Source organism: Larus michahellis, chromosome Z (genome assembly GCF_964199755.1).
Source record: "Larus michahellis chromosome Z, bLarMic1.1, whole genome shotgun sequence".
NCBI lineage: Eukaryota > Metazoa > Chordata > Aves > Charadriiformes > Laridae > Larus > Larus michahellis.
The window spans coordinates 63,893,419-63,917,091 of NC_133930.1; the positions used below are offsets into that span (position 1 = coordinate 63,893,419).

The following is a 23,673-nucleotide window of genomic DNA, read 5'->3' on the forward strand; positions in this document are numbered from 1 at the left end:
CCAGTGACTGATCAAGGACAAGGATGTCCTTTTGCTTTTACTGCTTTCAACAGCAGTGAAACTGACTTTCTCAAAAATTCAGTTTTTAATTCACCTTGATGAATAAGGGCCTCAGGGTTTCTCCCTTGACAAACCATGTCAATAGTTCAAGTAGTTTTCTACTGAAATAATTCTTGGATGAGGCAAACCAGATATTTGGTGAAATATTTCAAATGTAGGGAACTGATGTTTTTGGCTACTGCATCAAGGCTGTCTCTCCAACATTCCCCCCTTACCGGTAGGGTGGGGGTGGGGAAGATCTTGGGAGGGAACACAGCCAGGACAGCTGATCCTGGGATATTCCTGACCAAAGGGATATTCCATATCATATGATGTCTGCTCTGAGAGAGGAGGCGGGGGGAAGCATTCGTTATTACGACATTTGTCTTCTTGAGCAACCACTCCGTATACTGAAGCCCTACTTCCTGCGAAGTGCCTGGACATCGCCTGCTGATGGGAAGTAGAGAATAATTTATTTTTTTTCCTTTGCTTCCATGCACGGCCTTCGCTTTTGCCTTTATCTTGACCCACAAATTTTTCCTTCTTTTTTCTCCCTCCCCGTCCTTCTGAAGAGGGGAGTAATAGAGCAGCTTGGTGGGCCCCTGGTCAACCCACCACAGTCTTTTTTGGTGCCCAACATAGGGCATGAGGAATTCAAGATAAGGATAGTAAAACATGGCCTGAACACAGATAGAGAGCTGAGTGGAATGAATGTGGGGAATTTCAGTTGTTGTAATTGTGGTGAACGGACAAGGGGTGAATTTTATGTAAAATGTCCACTTTCATCCAGTGCTGTGATGATGTTATATTGATTTTGGTGTGGGGAATTTTTTTTGTTGATATGAGCAAAGTTTTTGAAGATTGCGTCATGAATGTGGATTTCAATGATAATTCTTAAACACATGGTTCACAGAGGCAAGGGGTGGAATGTATTTGGTTTGCGTGGCAAGATTTTGATAGCGGGGGGTTGCAGGTGTGCCTTCTGTGATAAGATGCCAGAAGCTTTCCCCATGTCCAAAAGAGCAAATGCCAGCCAGCTCCAAGATGGACCTACCGCTGGCCAGCTGGCCAAGGCTGAGCCCATCCGCAATGGTGGTAGCACCTCTGTGATAAGATATTTAAGAAGAGGGAAAAGCTGCTGCACAACAGCAATTGCATATGGACAGAGTAGTGAGAATACATGAGAGAAACAACTCTGCAGACACCAAGGTCAGTGAAGAAGAGGGAGGAGATTCTCCAGGCTCTGGAGCAGAGGTTCCCCTGCAGCCCATGGTGAAGACAATGGTGAGGCACGTTGTCCCCTGGCAGCCCATGGAGGTTAACAGTGGAGCAGATACCCACCTGCAGCCCATAGAGGACCCCACATTAGAGCAGGTGAGTGCACTCTAAGGAGGCTGTGACCCCATGGGAAGCCTGCGCTGGCTGTGGGAAGGACTCATGTTGGAAAAGTTCATGGTGGACTGTCTCCCATGGAGGAATATGAGGAGTCCTCCCTCTGAAGAGGAAGAAGTGGCAGAGACAACATGTGGTGAACTGACCATAACCAAACTGAACAACGGAGCCACTGCAGAGGAGGAGGCAGAGAATTCGTAAGTGAAGTTGAACCTGGGAAGAAGGGAAGGGTGGGGGGAAAGTGTTTTAAGATTTAGTTTTTGTTTTCTCATTATCCTACTCTGATTTGATTAGTAATAAATTAAATTAATTGTTCGTGACTGTAATTGCTGAATGATCTCTTCCTGTCTTTATCTCAGCCCAGAAGCCTTTCATTATATTTTCTCTTCCCTGTATAACTGAGGATGGGGAGTGACAGAGCAGCTTTGGTGGCCACCTGGCGTCCTATCAGAGTCAACCCACCACAACACACGAGACTAAAGTATCTCAACAGTCTTAACTTAGATGAGCTGAGAATACCCAAAATCATGACAAGGTTACAATTCTGGTATTTTAGCATTTTTTGGGTCAGACTAGATGCAGCTGGTCTCTTAAGACATTTGTTTATAATTTCTCGTGGGATCTCAAAAGATAAGGAGTAGGAGAAAGCAAGGGAGGAATCTGACAGCAGGTAGATTTTTCACTACCTAGGAAAGATAAAAGCTTAAAAATAAGCATGTAAGGGTGGACTTGGAAAACGTTTGAGATTGGATAAAAATGGAAGGGTAAAAGACTCAGTCTTTTGGAGATGTGGAGGCAGAGATGCTTGGACAGATGAAATGGAGATGGCAAGAGAACAGGGAAGAACAGTGGGTAGGACAGCAGGGACAGACGTGTTTAACCCACAGACCACAATTCCTTAAGGGCCTTAATAAGTGTGCTGAGTCTTTGCAGTCTTCTTCCGGCAATGAATCAGTGTGACTCCTCCCAGGAATGTATTTTTTTTCTTCTAGCAACCAACCTACACAGAGCCTAACAGATCCCCTCTGCTATGATTAGTCAGCCTGAATGGAAAGAACCTCAGCTGAGAGCCTGGATCCTGCCAAAGCAAGGTGACCATCAGTTTGGATCTTGGTGCTGAAGCTTCTCTTCCTGATGGGTGTTGGCTTTCCTAAAGAGCCATGAAGTTGATTTTAGAAACAAATAGTCATGAGAATAATGTTAAGATCTGTATGAAGTTCTTAAAAGAAAGGATGTGCCAGCTGTTGACATTGTGGGACTTAGACACCTTGCTCAAACCTGGGCTTTTCTATGTGCCATGTAGAAGCCACCAGCATTGGGAAGTTTCAGAGGAAGATATTTTGTATTCATCTCGGGACCTACATGCCTGAGTTCTGCTGATATGCCGATGGTCTACTTGGCAGCTACACAAATAAATACCATAGAATAATACAATGGTTAGAGTTGGAAGGGACCTTAAAGATCACCTAGCTCCAACCTCCCTGCCATGGGCAGGGACACCTCCCACTAGACCTGGTTGCTCCAAGCCCATCCAACCTATCCTTGAACACTTCCAGGGATCGGGTCTCAACAACTTCTCTGGACAACCTGTTCCAGTGTCTCACCACCCTCACAGAAAAGAATTTCTTCTTAATATCTGATCTGAATCTACCCTCTTTCAGTTTAAAACTGTTACCCCTCGTAACGGATGCAGTTGGCTTTCTGGGCTGCAAGTGTATGTTGCCAGCTCACGTTGAACTTCTCACTAACCAACACCCCCAAGTTCTTCTCCTCAGGGCTGCTCTCTATCCACTCTCTGCCCAGCCTGTGTTTGTGCTTGGATTGCCCCAATCCAGGTGCAGGACCTTGCACTTGGCTGTTGAACTATATGAGGTTTGCATGGGCCCACCTCTCAAGCCTGTCAGGGTCCCTCTGGATGGCATCCCTCCCCTCCAGTGTGTCAACCACACCACACAACTTGATGCCATCAGCAAACTTGCTGAGGGTGCACTCAATCCCACTGCCTGTGTTGCCAACAACGACTGCGCAGTTAAACTGCACCGGTTCCTGTACTGACCCCTGAGGAACACCACTCGTCACTGGTTGCTGCTTGGACATTGAGCCATTGACCACAACTCTTTGAGTGCAGCCCTCTAGACAATTCTTTAGCCAACAAGTGGTCCATCCATCAAATCCATGTTTCTCCAATTTAGAGACAAGGATGTTGTGTGGGACAGTGTCAAATGCTTTGCAGAAGTCCAGGTAGATGATGTTGGTTGCTCTTCCCGTATCCACCGGCACTGTAACACTGTCCCAGAAGGCCACCAAATTTGTCAGGCATGACTTGCCCTTAGTGAAGCCGTATTGTCTGTCACCAGTACCTTCTCTTTTTTCCATGTGCCTTTGCATAGTTTCCAGGAGGATCTGTTCCATGATCTTGATGGACACAGAGGTGAGGCTGACGAGCCTGTAGTTCCCCGGGTCTTCTTTTTTACCCTTTTTAAAAATGGGGGTTATGTTTCTGCTTTTCCAGTCAGCAGGAACTTCACCAGACTGCCATGACTTCTCAAATATGATAGCTAGCGGCTTAGCAACGCCATCCACCAGTTCCCTCAGGACCTGTGGATGAGTCTCATCAGGTCCCATGGACTTGTGCACTTTCACGTTCTTTAGCTGGCCTCAAATCTGATCCTCTCCTACAGTGAGTGGTTCCTTAGTCCCTGCCTTTGCCTTCTGCAACTTGGGTGGTGCGGCTAGAGCACTTGCCGCTGAAGATCAATGCAAAAATGTCATTCAGTATCTCAGCCTTCTCCATATCCTGGGTAACCAGGTCTCCCATTTCCTTCCAGAGAAGGCCCACACTTTACATAGTTTTCCTTTTATCACCTACATACTTATAGAGGCTTTTCTTGTTGCCCTTGACATCCCTGGACAGACTTAATTTTACCAGGGCTTTAGCTTTCCTAACCCAATCCCTGGCGGCTCAGACAATTTCTCTGTATTCCTCGCAGGCTACCTGTCCTTGCTTCCACACTCTGTAGGCTTCCTTTTTGTGTATGAGTTTCTCCAGGAGCTCCTTGTTCATCCATGCAGGCCTCCTGGCATTTTTGCCCAACTTCCTCTTTGTTGGGACCTATCATTCCTGAGCTTGCCATCATCACGGCCTATTTAGATCAAAAGGGTTAGGCTTTTTTCCAATAATGCAGGCATACTTCTGTGTTTTGCGGACATGCCTTTTGATCTCTGGGGGAAGCTAAGGAGTACCAAAAGCAACAGCTGCTGCACTCTCTCAGTGTTGTTTTATTCATTGTCAGCCACAAGCCAACCTCAGGTGCTCCTGGTGGGGATGCACACACCTCTTCCAAGTGTCCTGTGGAGGTCATCACAAGCATTCAGCTGCTGCCTGTGTTCAAGAGGGTAAGCTCCTAAACACGCGTAGCGACAACCAGCCAGGCTTGTATGTCTGGGACCAGGAAGAGCAGGGTACAGGCATCAGGTGGGAATATGGAAAAAAAATGTGACCAACACTTTGAATTTACATTATGTTGGAAATTATGATACTTCAAAAAAAAAATTTACATCATTTTCTGAAATAATTTTTTTTAATAAAAACATATGAAAAAACGTGAAGCCGTTGAGCTTTCACTCCCATGCTGTGTGCATGAAGGGTATCTCTAACATCATCTTCATCTTTGCTTAAGTACAGGTTTCTTGATGGTGACGTGCACACACCGAAGCTGCTACAGGCAGGGTGTTTTTGGATAGCTGGCTGGATGCTGTCACCAGCGATTAGACGGTGCGGGGCACCACTGAGGCGTGCGGTGCCTTCTGCACCTGCAGAGGGGTCATCAGGGAACTTTTCAGCCACAGCCTGATCCATGAACGTGAAAACCTGAGCAGCGCTTGCCCAGGCAGAAGGAGGGTCTCCCCCTTGTGTGCCTGCTGGGAAGGGTGGGCAGGTCACAGACAAGCTGTGTGCATCTGCATCGCCCCAGGGCAGCCTGTGCTGGGCACTCAGGCTGTGACATACACCGTGCATGTCCTCAAGCACCGACCCACTTCCTTCCCACCTCCCCAGCCTACCTCAGGTAATCACCTTCTCCCCCACCTCTCCTTTCCAAGTACATAATTTCATAATTTAAGAAATTCCCAAATCCTACATGTCCAAAGTATAATTATGTTAAACGTCCTGGATACGATGGCATTTCTGTACCAGTGAGGTATTTTAGAAAGGAATATGTTGCTCATGGGTACAAAAAAAAAAAAGTCTAAGGTTTGCCTTTCAGCCACATGTACCAAGATGTAACAATCAAAAACTGGCTCGGCTAATACAAGTCAAACTGACAAATTATAATGCCAGTAATATAATCATATTGATCAGAAATGCCTACCAGCTTCTTCTTAGCTTTGAACTCTTCCTCTCCCAGTGAGGGCTGGCAGCAGTCCCACCCACACAGATACCATCTCAACCTGCAGGGAAATAGCAACAGCTATTTCTCAATCCCTTCTTTCTGCTGCACAGTCACAAATGTGAGGTCTTCAAGGCAACCAGCCAGCAGGGATTAGAGAAGAAAGCAAATGTGCTGTAAGTGTAAAGCTCCATCAGAAAAATACTTCTTGTCACAAGTTATTTCTCTTAATGGAAATCACTTCCAAATGCCCCAAACTTGGCCAACTGCTCAGGTCAAAGCTGCTGTCAGAAGTGAGGCCTCAGCATTCTTATGGCTGGAGCAAGAAAAAAATTAAATGTTTTGTATTGCTATAGTTATAAAAAATGGCAGATTTTTCTAAATTCCTCTTTTTCCTCTCTTGCCTCTCAGTAATTGAACCTGTATCTCTGGAGAGGTTAAAATAGAAAGCAATCTTTAAAACATGTTCATTATTAGCTATTTCTGAGGTTACTCGTAGGTCAAAATAAGAGACTAGCAAAGTTTTTGACACATACTGTTTATTCACAGAACTTTTCACATACAAAAAAGTGATTAAAGAAAAAGTAAGTTAATTCCTTTTTTCTTATTAATCTTTCATTTAACCTTACTTACAAGCATGATTTGAACAAAAAAATTTTCTTTTATAGCTGTGTACATTTGTGCTTCCTCTAAAAAAACCCACATTTTTCATTTTCTGATCTGATTATATTGCCAGTGCCTGCTGCAACTTCGTTCTACTGCTAACTTCAGAGACACTTTGGAAATAAAAACACGTGCATATTAGTAGTGATGGAAAAGAATTTCAACCCAGTGTTATTTGCATTAAAACAAGTTGTACCCTTTACCTATAAACAGGATGTTACTAAACATGTCCTGTTTAGTGAGGACAAATAAACACCTTTATTTAACAATTCACAGGGTTGTTGTGTCCCATTTAGTAAAGACAAATGAACAACGGAAAGTAAAAAATAATGTGTTCCTGGTCCTGAATTCCTTCCTTAGGTCAGTTTTACACCGAATTCATGGCAGGAGCAAGCTTGTCATCAATTATGGGGCTAGTTTTCAGGAGTACAATATAACTCACCTGAAGTTACTTCCTTTATGTTGGGGTGCACCTTTGTTTATGCAGCTGTAAAATGAGAAACACAAAGCTATTTAGAAGAATTGTGTTTTTATTAACTTCCTAACTTTTAAGAAGCCCATTAGCAACTTCAGACAAAAAGCCCTGGAGAAAGATGAATGAGCACGACTTTGCAAGTTAAGAAAATCCCAACTGCTTCTGGAATAGAAGATATTCTTTAGGAAACTGGGATTTTATTGGTTGATTTGGCAACACTGTGGGAGTGATGAAGGGAAGCACCCTGACAAGATTCTATCAAGTGCTAAGGGCTACCCGAGCTGGGCTAAAGCTTAGCGCACCTGCTCTGCAACTGCATCTCAATCCGTGCAACAGCTTTTAAGGCATAGATTTCAAAACACCGGGTTTGACTGGAATTAGATTTATATCCACACAGACACACACACACACATACACATACACGGAGCTACACGGCTGATGCCACCCTTTGAACCCCCCACCGGCAGCTCCCCGCGGCGGAGCCGGAGTCGCTCCCGGGGCTACGGGACGAGGGACGGGAAGGGGAAAAAAAAAAAAAAAAAAAAAAAAAGAGGGAGAGAAGGAAGAGATCCGGGAGTGGCGCGGCGGGGAACCCACTGAGGCGGACGGGCATGCAGCGTTGACTAATCTGCTTTGGCCCGTGCCCAGCTCAGCTGGCCAAAAAATGCCCTTTCCCCCGCGGCGGTGGCAGTCCTCCTGGGTTTCCCTGATAACTCAAGCTGGAGAAGCATTCCCCGTAAATGAACAGGAATTTTCTCTGAAACTGAGCTGAGGCTGGGCTTAAAGCCTTGGCAGCCGTGCCCACGGCGGGACGGGGGGCTCGTTTGGGCTCTGCTGGGCTCTGCAGTGCGAGCCCCGCGCCCCTGCCCCGCCGCGCCGGCCCGGCCGGGACTCCCGCAGCGGCTTTCGGGGCACTTTCCGTGAACCGCTTTCCCGGGACCTGGGAATAGCTGGTAGGGACCGTGGCAGAGGCGTCGGTGCCGGCCGCCGTCGAAGAAAGGGCTCTGGGGGCTCCTTGGGTCGAGGGACGCAGGGGGGACATGCCTCCTCTTGCCAGCCTGCCCTGGCATCCCAGGCATTCTGGTCGCCAGTGGTGACCAGCCTGGTGGCCGGTCCCCGGGGCAGCCCGGACCCCGACGCCCGACGTCCCGACCATCCTGGTCGCCAGTGCCCGGGGCAGCCTGGTCCCCGACATCCCGAGCATCCTGGGCGCCAGTGCCGGAGGCAGCCCGGCCCCCGACGTCCCGAGCATCCTGGGCGCCAGTAGCCGGGGCAGCCGGCTGCCCTATCAGCTAGGCTGTGCCCAGACAGGGCAAGTGCCCCTCGGCTGCACTCCCTGCAGCCTGCACAAGCGAAGGGGCTCCCCGGGGGAAAGTGGTTTATGAGGTAAAACATTCACCTTCGAGAAAAAACAAAACACAACAAAACACTGTAGGTGGCACAGGGAAATGACCACTACCCTCCACCCGCTCCCGCGCTACCGTCTTAAAACGATGCACCAGGAATGCCCCTGCGGCATCGGTGTGGAGGCAGGACACAGGATTGTCCACCCCTGGGCAGTCCCTCTGCAGGTACCCTGAAGCGCTTTGTCTCGTCTTCGAGAGAAAATCGCATATTGCTGCACTAGTCCGCGCTGAAGGTGGACCCCACGTCGTGATTGGGAAGGCTACTCACACTTGTTTCGTGCAAGATTGGCTGTTGTGATTTTTTGGTTGTTTTTTTGTTTTTTTTTTTTGGTCTGGTTTGTTTAGGGTTTGGATGCTGCGTTTGATTATTATTCATTATCCCGGGTTTCTTTTCGAATCAGTGACACAACTTCAAGTCTGAATAATTATTATTTACTGTTCTGGAAAGTGGTGCATGAGACGTCCAAATGAGCCCCGGTTATGGAATTGGAAACCTTCCTTTCCGTAGGCGTACAGGTACATATATGAAGCCAGCAACGATCTGAAGCCGGCAGGAGAAAAACAACTTGTAAAGACACCATGGATAATCAGAAGGGTAACCAACTAGTTTTTCTAGTGCTCCCGAAGCACCGGCATCCCTCTCTTCAGATCTGTCCTCCGTGCCTTGTCGGGTCACATAGCGGTGCAGGAGAATTAACCTTTGGCTTTTTCTTACACAGTCTTTTGTGGCTTGATCATCTTTCTTCAGATCGCCGACCTCCCGCGGGGTTCCACCTACGATTTCAGCCTCTGTAACCACGACCAGATACAAGACTATCTCCTAAACGCTTTGGATCTAAAGCGGATCTTTACAAAAGAGGTTGGTGGATTCTCTGGTGGCATCGGAGGGAAACTGTCGGGACGGCACTGCCTTCACGATTTTACCCTTGACCGCCAGCAGCTACTTTCTGAAAGTCCCGATTAGCAAGCCGGGAGTTGGCTAGTTTAGTAAACCGGTGCCTGTGAAACAGGACGGGAAAGTTATTGCGTACTCTCCTCCGGCGACCTTCCTAAAATGTGCTTCGCCAAAGCCGGGGACTGGCAGGGACGGAGAGCGGGAGGCCGGGCGGCTGCTGCCAGAGCGCTACCCGACACTTCCCGGCGCCTTGCAGACCCGTAGGACTGAAAGATGAAGACGGTGTCACGGTTGCAAAGGTGATGAGCGGTTTAGAAGCTACGCGGGTAGTTCCGGCGCTCAGCGGCAAAAAATCAGGCGGCGGCTTTCGGGGAGATGCACCGTGCGAGCAGCCCAGCGCAGCACAGTACAGCCCAGCACCGCAGCCCAGCACCACAACCCAGCACAGCCCAGCCCAGCACCGTCTGCCCCGCACCGCCGCCCGACTCCCGCGGCCGCCCGCAACCTGCGCGGCCCCGGGGGGGTGCGGCGGCGCGTCGGGGCGGTAGGGACATCTGGCACGGGGTGTCCGAGGCGAGCTGGAAGCCGGCGACGGCGACGCCAGGGGCCGTGGCTTTAACGAGCATCCCCTGTTTGTTTTTTTTTTTCCCTCCAGGAGCTACAACTCGATTTTCACACCTGCGAGGACGCGCCCTTCCCGCCGGCGGGCCCGCAGCAGTCCGAGGTTTGCTCGGGTGCACGCATCCCCCGGCGGCTAGGTGGCACTCCTTTCCATGAAAAAAAAAAAAAAAAAAAGGGTCGGGTTGGGTGGGATGAGAAGGAGGGGTGGAATAAAGTGAAAAAAGGTGGAAAAAGAGGGACGGGAAAGGGAGGGAAAAGGGGGGAAGAGGGGAAAAGGGGCGAAGGGGGGAAAAGGGGGGAGGAAGGAAAAAACGGGAGGGAGAAAAAGGGGGGAAAGCGGGGAGAAGGGGGCGGGGATGGGGACCGAGCGGGGAGGAGGGATGGGTGGGCAAATTTTTCTTAAGGATGCGTGGGGAGGCGCTGAAGGGAAAGGGCGCTGATGTCTTCGGCGGGGCTGGGGTCGCGGCCCGTGGCCGGGACCGGGACCGGGACCGGAGCCGTGACCGGCCCCCTGCCCGCAGGGTTCCCGGCGGGCGGGCCGGCTGCTGGAGTGCGTCCTGGAGCGGGCGCGGGGCTGCGGCCGGCAGCCATCGCGCTGGCGCAGCACTCTCTCCGTCCTACAGCGGCACTGCCCCGGGTACCGGCCGCCAAAGGTGGGTGCGGGACCGGGGCTGGGGCCGAGTCCGGTGCCGGGGCGGCGAGGCAGCCCTGCTCTGCCGCGGGCAGCCCCGCCGCCACCGGCTAACGCGTGTGCGGTGGCAGGGTGCCGCCGCCGGGAAGGCGAGCCGTGGCCCGTGCGACGAGAGCAAGGCCCGGGAGCTGATGGCGGTGTGGAGGAGCTACATGAATTTGGGATAGGGGGCTTGCCGGGGGTGGCTTCCCCCGGACCCCCCCCCCCCCGGACTTTGCTGAGTATTTATTGTCCGCCGTGCAGTCATCGCAAAGAAATCATCCTGCGGGTCGTCTGGCTTTTATATATATATATATATAATTTATTTTAAAAAATACACCCCAAAAAAACCCCAATCAACCAACGAACACCTCCGGTGGGCCCCCACCGGGATGCGCCGCTGGAAACCGGTCCGCCGAGCGCTGCGCTACCCCCGCTGCGCGCCTCTGCGGCGGGGGCTGCCGGTTTGTGCGGAGGGGGGGTAAAAAAGAAGAATAAAAGGAAAAAAAACAAAAACAAAAAACTGAGCAGTCGTGGCTGTGTGGTGGGTATTTGTAGAGGCGCCCGTGGGTGACGGTCCTCGGTCGCGGCGGGGGTCAGCCCGGCAGACGGCGGAACGGCGCGGCGGCGGGGACCGCTTTCGGCGCCGGACGCCGGGCGGTGCGGTGGGGGGGAGGGAGGAGGAAGTGCCGTGCGCGTGAGCCGGAAGCGGGCGGGGACACACGCGCGCACACACACACTCAGGCTTCCTGCCGGCGGGCGCGTGGGGCGGCGATGGCGCGGGACGGGTTGTTCGCCGGCTTCCGCGTGCTCGGCCGGTTCAGCGGGCCGGTCCCGCACGTCCTCCGCTACCACGGCCGTCACCGCCAGTTCTACTTGGCCGTGGCCGTCGGATGTAGCGTCCACACCTACAATGTGAGTACGCGGCCTTCCCCCGGCCTCCACCCCGCCGCCGGGCCGGCGTTGGGCCTCGTGGGCGCAGGGGCCGCCGCCTGCCCTCCGAACCCCCACCCCGTGGTGAGGCGGGATCCCGTGAGAAGGGCCGCGGCATCCCGGTGTCAAGGCCGTGGCGGGTGGCTGTGAGGGAGGAGTGAGGCCGGTGATTAAGGAGCCCCGGCGGGTGGGAGGGCAGCCCCGTCCGTCGGGCGGAGGAGTCGCCGGGTGCTGAAGCTTTCCCCTTGTTGGTAGATAAACCAAAACTTACCTGCAGGTTGGATGGCTGCGGCTTAGCCTCTGGGGGCTACAGGGTTGGGGGGGGGAGGCGGAGTGTAATTCCTTAGATCGTATTAAAACTTCTCTTGTAGGGAAACAGGTGAGGGTAATCCAGTTCTGCAAGATGAAAACGTGTAATATTGACCCACTTTTTGCTCTATGATAAAAGCATTTTCAGCACATAGAAACATTTACAAACCAGAACTGCATCAAGTGATTATAGTGAACAGCAGAGTGCTGCTAGCATAGATCTTCCTGTGCCTTTATGGTAGTCTTTCAGTGTTGACTGCTGTCAATCTTTTCCACAGACTTTGAACTAAATTAGTAATGATCATCGCTGGGTAAAGATGACTGTACCTGAAGCAAATTCTGTGTGAACAGAGATAAGATTGTGTGGTTGTAGTGGGAATCATGTGGTGTGAATGCGGGTGATGTGAAAACAAATTTGCTCTGCAAGGTGTCTAAACAGGTGCTTAGCTTTCTGTACATTAGGGTGGAGTATATCAAGAAGCACAACTCTGTCTTGCTGAATGATTTTCTTTTGGCAAATACATTGTCCCATTCCTTTTTGACCTGCTATCTGTGGATTTTGCTGTAGATATTGTTGTAAACTAAAAAGAATAAGTTTTCTGTCTTGTGAGGCATGCAGATTCCTTATCTAGGTTGGTTCCTAGAATTTTGAATTTCTGTTTATATCAAGTTCATTGTAACCAGTCACTAAAAATGCCTTTTTAACATTTTCATTGCAGGTGAATAAGCTTGGTCTTGTTGCTGTGAGTAAGTATGCACAGATTGTTCCCTCCTGTTTGTTTGGGTTTTTCTTTAACACATCTGACATCTGCACTTTATTCTCAACTCAAAAATGGAAAATTAATTCTGTGTACTAATATTTGCACTGAAATACGTTGAAAGGAGTCTCGGAAATATCAGGTATAAGTTTGGAAATAAGACAGCTGTTGCAACTGTAATTTAATTCTCTTGGGGATATAGCTTATGAAACTCCCATTCTTGTCATGTTGTTCTTCCAAGAGCACCCCAAGGCCTTAAGGAGTGAGTGGTGAATAAAGCTGTTAATTCCAGATGCCTGGTTTGTTGTTTTTGGGGTTACTAGAAGGCAGTGTTATAGGAGGAAAATATTACAGGAACAGAATAGGTGAGGATGGGACTAAAAGTCTTCAGGGAGTGTTAAAAATCGGCTGGACTGCTGGATACAAAGGGTGTGAATCAATGGCTTGACATCCAGTTGGCAGTTGGTAAAAAGCGTAGTGCCCTAGATGTCAACAGGAGGGCCCATGTTCATCACTTTTACCAACAAGCCTGGGTGATGAGGCAGTGTGCAGTCTTAATAAAATCTGCAGAATATGTTAGGAGGAGTAGCAGCTGACAACCAGAATGGCAGAGCATCAGTCCGCGGAGGTGTTACGAAACGCTAGGCCTGGGCCAACAGAAACCTCGCCAAGTTCAGTGAGGGCAAGTGCAAAATCCTGCACCTGGGACAGAACAAGCCAGGAACTGATGGGCTGCGTGGCATCCTGCTAAAAAGGAGCCGGGACTGTGCTGGTGCCAGGTTGAACGTGGACCAACAATGCAGTAACTGTGAGTGAAGCAAGCCGTGTACTGAGCTACGTTAGGAACGTGGCCAGCAGATCAGGGAACGCTGTTATTCTCCTGTACTTAATGCCAGTGAGGACTGCGATACCCAGTTAGTGTGGTTCATCCCCTCCCACCCCTCCCCTTTTTATTTCAGGGGGGGATGCTGAGGAACTGTTGAGTGTCAAGGGCCTACAGTATGAGAAGAAACATTGAAGTAAATGGATTTGTGTAGTCTTGCAAAGGGAAGAATGCAGGGTGACCTGAAGGCAGCATCGTACTTGAAGAGCAGTTACAAAGATGGCAGAGCTGAATTTGTGGTAGACAGAGTAAGAAGGGGCAGCAGCAACAGATTGCAGCTTGAGAGGGTCACAGTGGGAGTTAGGGAAAATGGCCCTGACTAAGAGGTAACTGTAGTAAAGTGTAGAGCTTGAGCAAGCTCCTTCCCCAGAAGCTTTTGAGACTCAGCTGGGCATAGCTGCAGTTAACCCGATCTAGTACTGGTGATGATTCAGCTTTGGGAAGAGCTGGGTGGGAGGTTGAACTAGATGATTTCCAAAGGTCCCTTGTAACTGACATTTAGATGATTCAGTGAGATGCACACAGTCTTGAAAAGTATTTTACTTCTGTATACCACAAAGTTTTTACACACAACTCATAAAGCAAAATATTTGTCATTAACAGAGCACTTGTAAACTTGGGAATAGCTGTCACACAACTAGGACTAGATTTAGAAGATCAGCGGTGAATAGTTGCAGCTGTAAACCCATTGATGTAACTTCTGTTTTCAGCTTACAAAATCATAAAAACATGGTATATTCTGTGAAATCCTTTTCCGTGGGCTACATATTTTTAGTGATGTCATCATTTAAGCTTTTTGAGAAACTGAGATGCTTACATATAAACTCGTGATTGATGAACGATGTGCAGTGTTGTTGGTTTATTGATGTGATGGGGTTAGTGCTTTGAACTTTTTAATTGGGGTGTGCCTCAAACACTGTCTTGGCCTAAGCAGACTTGCATAGAGGTCATGCGGAGAACGAGGTATCTGTAACCTGATTGTGGGCCTAAGTCACTTCAGGGGCTCTATGGGAAGATGTCTAATGTGTTCAAACAAATCAAACCTCTCATAAAGTGCAACCTCTTTTAATTTCTTAGTTTAGTTCTTCCCGTTGAAGCTGTGCTGCCGTACAGCAAAGAGTACAGGATTCCTTGTGTCTGATAGTAATTCATAATACAAAGCAACACTGTAGAGAAGGCTGCTGTGTGATCATGTAAGTTTGTATCACAGGCGCACTCTCACAGTGACAGATTTTTGATCTGGTGTTTCTCTGTACAATCTTTAAGTGCTGTCATTTGCATTTTTATATTTTCGTAGATAGTATTTTTCTCTGGAGTGTTTTTTTCAGCTTTCCACCATTTGGGACCACACCAGGAGCTTCTAATTGTGATCTGGAGCTTTGGCTCTCTTACCATTTGGGGTAGTAAAGCAGCAGATCACAATAGTAGATACTCTTTCTGCACCAGTCACAAGGTGGGGAGTGAGGTGTATTGTTAGAACAGTAAATTCTTGGTGTCTTCAGGTGTAATTAGAAAATGGGTGCAGGAGTGGGTCACTAGCTTCCAGGTCTGCAGAATGGCTTAACCTAATAGGCGTTGCTAATGCTGAGACTTCGATTTATCATCTGTGTTTCCAGTCCAGTGGGCTGTGGGGCTCTCATTGTCCGCAGAAGTGTTATCTTGGGATAACTTCTTTATAAGCCCTCACAAAGCTAACGTGTGCCTTTACTTACAGTGACAATTCAGTAATTTATTATTAAGTGTTTTTCAAAAGAACCGTCTTGTGATCTATCAATCTGATGTTACTTACGTTGTTGTTACGGGTGTGATATTATTTATGGTAGTATTTGCATTCATCTGAAATGAGTGCATTTGTCTAAGAAATTCAACAGGAGAGCTTTCTTGGTGGGTCACCACGCTAAAAAAGTACTCTTGTCGGGCTTACTCTTGTTATGAGCCTGAAACTGGTTAAACTTTTCTTCTGTTTGATTAACAGGTAATGCGTTGCCACAAGACATTACATGTTTGGCAGCAGATCGCATGTTGATATTTGCTTCATACGACAATATTCTCCATGCTTTTGCCAGGAACAAAGAGGTTTTTATCAGTTTACTTACTGCTTAGTAGTACAAACCAGTTGTGTAGTGTTTGTGTTTTCAAGACAGTTAATTTTCTGTGAACATTTATTTCCATAGATGTTTAATAACTTAAATTTTAGGGAAACAAAAACTGGAAGGAGGAATAAAAAGCTTAAAATAGGGGAATGTAAGAGCAAATTCTGTAATGGCTGACCTGTGTTTTATGTATTAATTATAATAATTAAGTAGTTACTTAAAGATAAAAAAATAGTTAATTCACATAAATGAATTTAAATGAAACTAAATAGTTAAAAATATTTAGTTAAAATGTTTTTGCCAACATTTTTAAATATTGGGGAAAATTGTGTATCTTCCACTTAAAGTTGTGTGGCCTTTCCCTGTATTTTATTTAAACTTGTTGCTGACGTGTTGAGCTGTCCTTGGGTGTTATGTTAACATGATATGCCACCTGAACAGCTTATATTGAAAACACTTCTATTTTGAAATTATAGGTGGTTCATACCTATGAAGGTCACAAGGCAAGGATACACCTTCTGCTGCCTTTTGGTGATCATGTCATCTCTGTGGATGTTGATAATGTTCTTATTGTTTGGAATATACAGTCAGAAGGTGAGAGACACTTTATTTTATTTTTTTATTGCTTTATGGGATAGCAGTGTTAAACATTCAGTAATTTAAAAAAAGGGGTTTTTTAAATGTGTGTTCAGAAGTAGTTTATTCTTTAAAAAGAAAAAATCCTTAAATGGTAGTGCTACGTAAATGGTGATCTGAAGGCCTAATCCTGCAGTAATTTTTCATGAATGGATCCTGCTCCACATGCGGAGACCCAGTAAGGTTACAGATAGGTGTAAAGAGAGATGCTTTTACAGAAATTCCATTTTAGTGTTTACCATTCTGGTAAAGACTGTGGTACAGCAGTTTTGGCACCATCTCTGACATCCTGTAGTTCCTTGATACTTACCAGTCTGGGTACGAATAAATTCTTATGAATAATCTTTTGATTGTGTCGACATCTTCTCATGCCATTGTAAAGTGCCTTATGAAATCCTGCCTCAGTGCCCTGAATTTTTTTCTTTAGAAAGTATTCTCATTGGTATGACCAATGTCATTCCCTGGATGCTGGATCTCAAAAGTGGCTACATTCAGGCTTTAGAGATTTGAAGTTGCTATAACAAACAAAAGGCATGCTAATCAGATGAGGTGTTTTGCTCAGGCAGGAGCAGGAATCCTTCAGAAAGATAGAAATCACTACAGTTTTGCCAGCATTGTTGTTGTGCTAGGTATGCTTATAGGGAAAAAAATATACCTTCAAGCCAACAGATGTTATAACGCAGACAAGTTTAGCCTGTACTGTTACACATTAACTAATCCTTTAATGCAAGAAATACCCATTATGGGATTTGTACAGAGTAAACATCAGTTCTGCCTTTACATTTGCGAAAGGATGATGAGCCTGCAGATTTGTAGGGGTAGCCACACTAACATTGTTTCTTACTTTTTGCAGAGCAGTATCTTCAAGTGGATTTTGATAAGGCCACTTTTGCAGTTTCTGCAGTTCTGCATCCCAGCACCTATTTGAATAAAATTCTCCTTGGGAGTGAACAAGGGAGCTTGCAACTATGGAATATAAAATCCAAGTAAGATTCTTAATAACTCGGTTATACTTCATGCTCCAAGTAGTTTCATAAGCAATTTCATATGCAACAAATAATACTTTTCAGTACAGTAGGTTTTGAACATGGAATCTTTTACTGACTCCTTTGGCAAAAGTTTTCAGTTGGTCTGTCTCCAGGAACAAAGAATGTTGCTGCTCCCTGAATGCTGATGCCTTTCAAGTTGCGTGTTGTTTACTCTCCCTGCAAAGTGTCAGGAATTGTTCAGGAATGTTTTTTATAATTGCGTTGTTATTTTTATTATTTCTTGGAATCCCATAGGTTTCCCATGAAAATAATTAATAGTAAATGCATGTTGAGGCCCTCTGCCTCCCTTCTTCCAAGCTAAATTTTTTGGTTGTTGTGGAAGTGCTGGCAGGTAGTGTGGAGGTAATTACTAGCGTTTGATCCTTCTACTCAAATAAGAGATGTGTAGACATGTAGTTGTCTCTGAGCATGTCCCAGTAGAGCACCACCTATAATGGTATTTCATGCCTACCATGATCAGCCGCTTTTCTAGCTCATAGAAGTTACAGCTACAGTGAACTTCCGTGCATGTTAATGTACCTACTGCAAATAGGTGTTAGCTCAGCTTGCATAGATCAGTGTTTTATTCTTGTGACTACTGTATAATTTCAGTCATGTCACTGCTAATTTTTTTGTTTCATATGCTAAAGTTTTGGATATGCCGTATATGGTATATAAATCAGGACGTAGGAATAACCTAAAAATACAGAAAAAGTAAGGGTCTCTACTCATAGTACTCTTATGTCTCTTTGATGCCTCTTGCAGCATCTGAGATGCAATACATCCTAGATGGCAAAAAGTCTTCCTTAGTTTCTCTTTTAATTGTGTAAAAACTTATGGACTGTTACTGCTCTTTCAGCAATGTTGCTGTGTTAAGCAGTATGTTTGTTCCCTAAGTGGATTATTTTGTAGATAGGTATGGGCACAATTAGACAAGAGAATTGGAAGAAGTGAGGGAAAAGTTTAATGGTCTCTGGCAAGAGAGGAAAGTGAGAGGTGGTAACACATGGCTGCCAGCAGTCTGTGGTGAAGGAATAGCTTTTTATTCATGTCTGTTCTTAAATACGGTCTTCATAATTGCACCCTTAATGAGTACTGCATGATTGCCTTGTCACTGACAGTCCTGCTTCACATTTTGGCTGTTACTATTTGTGAAGGAAACAAGATGGGCTGTGCTTGTAATATGCATTAGGGTCTTCATGTAGGGAAGTTACTCTGCAAATGAAGGATTTTTATTAGAAGTTAGACCAAGAATGGCTTTTTATGTTAGTGTAAAGAGCTCTGAAGAGTTGCGTTCAGAGCAGAAATGTATGGGGAGCAGCTGGTGCAGAAGGAGTCTTCCTCCCTATTCATGCTGTGGAATTATGTCACCTTTGCAGTATTAATGCACAACACTAACTTCTTCATAAAAATGAACCATAAGTTTTATTCCTAACCTAACTTATTAGTGTCACGGGGTTTTTTCCCTTATAACTAATTTAGAAGGATGGAAAGCCAGTGTACTTTTCTGTGTAAGTGCCTATAAAGCATCCCTTTTATTGTGGAAAATCCCCAAGGGTTAATTGATTTATGGTTTTTGTTTGTTTGTTTTCCAGCAAACTCTTATACTCGTTTCCAGGATGGCACTCGGCGGTCACAACTCTTGAACAAGTCAGTATTTTCGTTATCTTATTTTCTTATATAACTGGTCAGGAATAACAGGCGAAATATTGTTTAAAATTACATCAATAAAGATGATGTGTATTCTCTCAAGTAATTTTAATAACCCTCTCTTGGGCATTTTAGACATTGAAGAGAGGTAGACTTGAAGGCTTCTTTGTCTACCCTTCCCTCTAGTCCTAGTTCTGTTGCATTTAGCATCTTAGCTGGTTTGTGTTCATCATGTCTGTAGTTTTATTCACTGAATGATATAATGAATTCACAGAAACAGTTCATTTGCAAGATGCATGTGTATCGTGTAACTTCTGTTACACTGGTAGCTTTTTGCAAAATCTATTTTGCTTTGGAGGTTAATAAAACGTAGATTTTTCTGATTCAATAAAAGATTTTGTAATTGTATTTGCTGTATTTGTGTAGATATAAAAATTAATTAAAACTTCTTGGTAGCATTGATGACAGCTTCGAAAATGGTCTACAGTTGTCCTAGATAAAATTTGTAAATATCGGGGTGTGTGGCAGGGTGTATAATGGTTTACCAGAACTACTGAAAACTTAGTGAGGTGTTTTTTTAAAGGAGTTTCAGGTTCTGGAAGCAGAATTATTTAATCCAATGGAGACTAAGCACAAAATCTTGCATCTTTCATTTTTTGTTTAGATTAATCAGATGTTCAGTCATGTGTTTGGTAATATAGACCAAAGATTTCATGCAAGATGCCTTATTTGTTTCTTTAGTATTTTTCCTGGTCTTAGATACATTGTCTTGTACGTATTGGTTTTAGTAGTGTAGCAACAAGCTTTTCTTTATTCAGTTGCTGTTCAATTATCTTGCAGGCTCCAGCAGTGGATGTTGTTGCAGTTGGTCTTGTGTCTGGTCATATCATTGTACATAATATTAAGTTTGATGAAACTCTGATGAAGTTTCAACAAGACTGGGGTCCCATCACAGCAATATCTTTTCGTACAGGTAAGTCTTAGAATTCTTAGTGAAAATACGTATAAAATCACTAACGCTAAGTGGAAGGTAGGAAAATATGTTTTGATAAGTCGTTTGAGAATCAAAATTCGGGCTGAGAGTTTTTGTCTTCAAAGGCTGCAGATAATCTAGAAAAGTTACCAGTAAATAAGGGAGATCATGCATCTTCATCATACTGGCTGGTTTATTGCATTTTCCTGTGTACTGACTCAGTGCACAGGAAGTGTGACGTACAGTACTCCTTTTGCAAAGAAAAGTTAGACAATTTATATTTACAATGTGCCAAGAGCTAACACAGTACACAGTTATCAGAGTTAATGCAGAGTAATCAGTATGTTATAGTGTTAGTATCCAGAACAAATTTAGCGTGTTAATAGTTAACTGTTACAGGGGAACACTATTTATATTCAGAACTTTTTTTTTCTCTAACAAGCATGTAATGATTACTAAAGCTAGTTACTTTAATGTTCATCCTGCCTAGGATACTGTTGATACTGAATCTAGTATCTCATTTGAATAGCCAAACTTGCAAATCTTAATATAGATTGATGCAGACCCTATTGAGGAAGAATGCTACTGGAGAGACTTGGTGGAAAGACTTGTGAGAAGTCAAAAGAGCGCCTTTTTGTGTCAGCTGTTTAAGTCAAAATGATAATAAAGTGAAATAACTTCCATTGCCTGCTTGAATGCGTGGCTTTCAGACATTCTCTCATCTCTCTCTCTTTCTGTCTTTATAGTTAGAAAATTTAGTGTAAATGTAACCTGGCTGTTTTCATCTCATTTACTTAATTCAGCCTTTGAGCAAAGTGGTCTTTAAATTAAAATGAACTTGGCAAATTACCATATCTGTGAAGCTGTACTGAAAAAGAAAACCCTAGCCCTGTCTGGTTTAGTTATCTATGATATGTGTAATTGCAAACTGGAAGCTGACTTTTTCTTTTGTTGTAGCGAAAAGATTAATTACCAATTATGCAGGATATTCGGTGGAATTTTATCTTACTATAATAAGTTTTAAAACTTACCATATTATTTGTAGGATGTTATTAGAAGTTAGTGTGATGCATTTATCTCCTTAATATTAGACAGGATAGAGCAAATAGAACAAAATCAGAAATTCTGTGAATTGAGGTTTAATTATTGGTTAGGATGATTGAATAAACACATAATCAACTTCTGGAATTTATTTTTGCAAGTTGCTTGGCCAAAAATTTAAGAGGATTTAAAAAAATGACTGATAACTTCTAGAGTGGTGATACATCAGCTATAACATCCTGAAGTGTGAAGCCTAATAAGTTTGGGGAAGAATCTGGAGTATAGAGTAACTTTTGAAAATGGTACAGGTGCAATATCTCTTGCGCTTTCAAGCAAAACCTCTAGTGTCAGATGTAGATACATTTGTTACGATCTGATACGAAAAAAATCCTGGTTTTTTATTGTCTGAATTTTGTTCCTTTTCTATTTGAAATACTAGAATATTTCAGTTAAAAAATACCCTATTTTTAGAATCAGCCTGAGAATATTTTTTTCTTGTGATTGCAGCCTTTTCTTGCATCAATTTTAAGAAGTGAGAAGTCAGTAAAGATGAACTGAATGTCAATACGCAAACCTTTTGAACTTTTTTTTTGTCTTTGGAGCAGATGGGCACCCAGTAATGGCAGCTGGTAGCCCAATTGGACACATTGCTTTGTGGGATCTAGAAGAGAAGAAAGTACTGTGTCAGATGCAAGATGCCCATTCCACAGCAATAGCTGGTATGTCATTTGTCCCTGGAGAGCCACTGCTTATTACTAATGGAGCTGATAACGCAATACGGGTAAGTTACAATAGCCACTGCTATCTGCTCTTATGTTTTTTGTTTTTCCTCTTGTAGTCCTCCCAGTTGTGAATGTTTAGTTGATTGAAGTAGCAGTTCTCAAATGAAACAAATACAACAAATTTCAAGTTCATGATGTTGCTGGCTCTGAGTTAATCTGTAGTGAGGCAGTTTAAGGATTTGCTGCCGTGGTGTCGTTGCTTCATGTGTCATTTCATGGTAGCCTTGAAGACCAAAGCTTTGTATCCACTTTTGCAGAATCACACGTTGTATCCTCGTGCACTCTCTTAAATCTTGATGTATTTTTATAATGTTCTGGATCATGAGCAGTTTCTCTTGATAAAAGTCCCTTGTGCTGTGTGTCCTGCGATGCCATTAGCCTTTGGTGGAGGGGCGGAATGAACAGCGGGAAACAATCAGCTGCTGTGGTGGAAACTTCCAGGGTTTTAGGATCAAGGATGAAAGCCAATGCATGTAGTTTGCTGCACGAACTCCCAGCTGAGCCTGTTTCACTGCCAAGAGCTGTAATTATTGGCAGAGCAATGTTTATCATTTTCATTTTTCTGCTTTTTCTTGGGAGGCAGGTGTGGATTTTTGATGGACCTGGTGGTACAGGACGTGTTCTGAGAAGTCGTATGGGACATAGTGCACCACCAACAAAGATCAGATACCATGGGCAAAATGGAGAGCAAATTCTTAGTGCAGGTATGAAATTCTCATTCTTATTCTTCAGTCTGATTTCCTGCTGTGGTAAAGAAAGCGTGCAGAGCTAAATGTCTTTATTTTATTAATACAGTAGATTATATTTCCTGTGTTACGTATGTGTATTTATGAAGCATAGTAAGTGATAGGGTAGACAGTATAATTTAGTACTGTATTAAACTGTTTTACAGTTTCCCTAGAGGAACATGTGTCAGTGAGTAGGCTGAAAAGTAGTTACAGGCAGAAGAGCTTAGGAGCTGCTTTTGTCATCCTTATTTATATGTTTGATGAATAAAAATTGTTTCATTATCTCCTAAGGAGCTATCAGCTGGTCAAAATGAAAACCTGTAACAACTAGGGAAATTCTGTTGTGACAGAGAAAAAATAAGCAGCATAATCATTTAGTAGCTTAAGAGGAGCCAATCCACTTTTTCCACTAGTTTGAGCAAGCTTTGTGAGTTACAACGTCTTTTTAAGTAGTTAAAGCTCAGTTGTGTCTGTAGCGTATATTCCCAAGGTCACTTTTTACCAAGATACTAATCTAAAAGTGTAAAAATGCTTAAGTGACTACCCTTCCTTAAAGACTTGCATATTTAGAAGTCTATCGATTAGGAAATTAAGTACTAGATCAGAACATTTTGCGGCCCAGAACACTTCAGTAATGGAATAATGGAGACTCTTCACCTCATCTTTAATTACTCTGCAGTAATGAAATTGTCTACATGGGTAATGTTTGAAAACATCACACTACATTTTGATGAATGTTACACCCAATATGGCACAGCAGTACACTGTGATAAACCCACCTGTGCTGAAATCTCTTGCTGGTCTTCCAACTGGTAACTTGGATTTAAGTAACTAATTACTTGACAGTAATTCAGCTCGCACCAGATGAACCACAGTAACAACCAGGAGTTGCTTAACAAATCCTCACGTTTGCTTTTGCAGTTTACTGCTTTGTTAACTGTAGTGAAACGTATGGAGAGGGCACAGAGGCAACCACTAAAGTGGCCTAGAAAAAATGTGTTGTGGTTCTTTGGATTTTTAAAAATCATGTCAATGCCTTTAATTTTACATGTGTTATGCAGTTTCATTTTCTTTTTGTTTCTGCCTTGCCCATGTCTCCCCTACAAAGCTGTCTCATAGAATGGTTAGAGTTGGAAAGGAACTTAAAAGATCATCTAGTTCCAACCCCCCTGCCATGGGCAGGGACACCTCCCACTAGACCAGGCTGCTCAAAGCCCCATCCAGCCTGGCCTTCAACACTTCCAGGGAGGGTGCCTCAAGAATTTCTCTGGGCAACCTGCGCCAGTGCCTCACCAGCCTCATAGTGATTT

The 23,673-nt window shown here is 44.8% G+C and overlaps 1 protein-coding gene across 2 annotated transcripts in view; it reads left to right on the forward strand.

Annotated features, from left to right (window-relative positions):
• Window positions 1-10,290: 10,290 nt before the first annotated feature.
• WDR36 (WD repeat domain 36) overlaps window positions 10,291-23,673 on the forward strand; it is a 33,599-nt gene continuing 20,216 nt past the window's right edge. The window contains exons 1-9 of one of the 2 annotated variants that reach the window (XM_074570153.1): window positions 10,291-10,532; window positions 12,511-12,538; window positions 15,408-15,508; window positions 16,002-16,119; window positions 17,015-17,147; window positions 18,785-18,839; window positions 19,680-19,812; window positions 21,459-21,634; window positions 22,219-22,339. In XM_074570153.1, the coding sequence (XP_074426254.1) occupies window positions 15,452-15,508; window positions 16,002-16,119; window positions 17,015-17,147; window positions 18,785-18,839; window positions 19,680-19,812; window positions 21,459-21,634; window positions 22,219-22,339 (793 nt within the window). In that variant the 5' untranslated portion in view covers window positions 10,291-10,532; window positions 12,511-12,538; window positions 15,408-15,451. Of the gene's footprint in view, window positions 10,533-11,241; window positions 11,465-12,510; window positions 12,539-15,407; window positions 15,509-16,001; window positions 16,120-17,014; window positions 17,148-18,784; window positions 18,840-19,679; window positions 19,813-21,458; window positions 21,635-22,218; window positions 22,340-23,673 lie in introns of those variants that run through there. The other variant, XM_074570152.1, reaches the window with a different exon arrangement.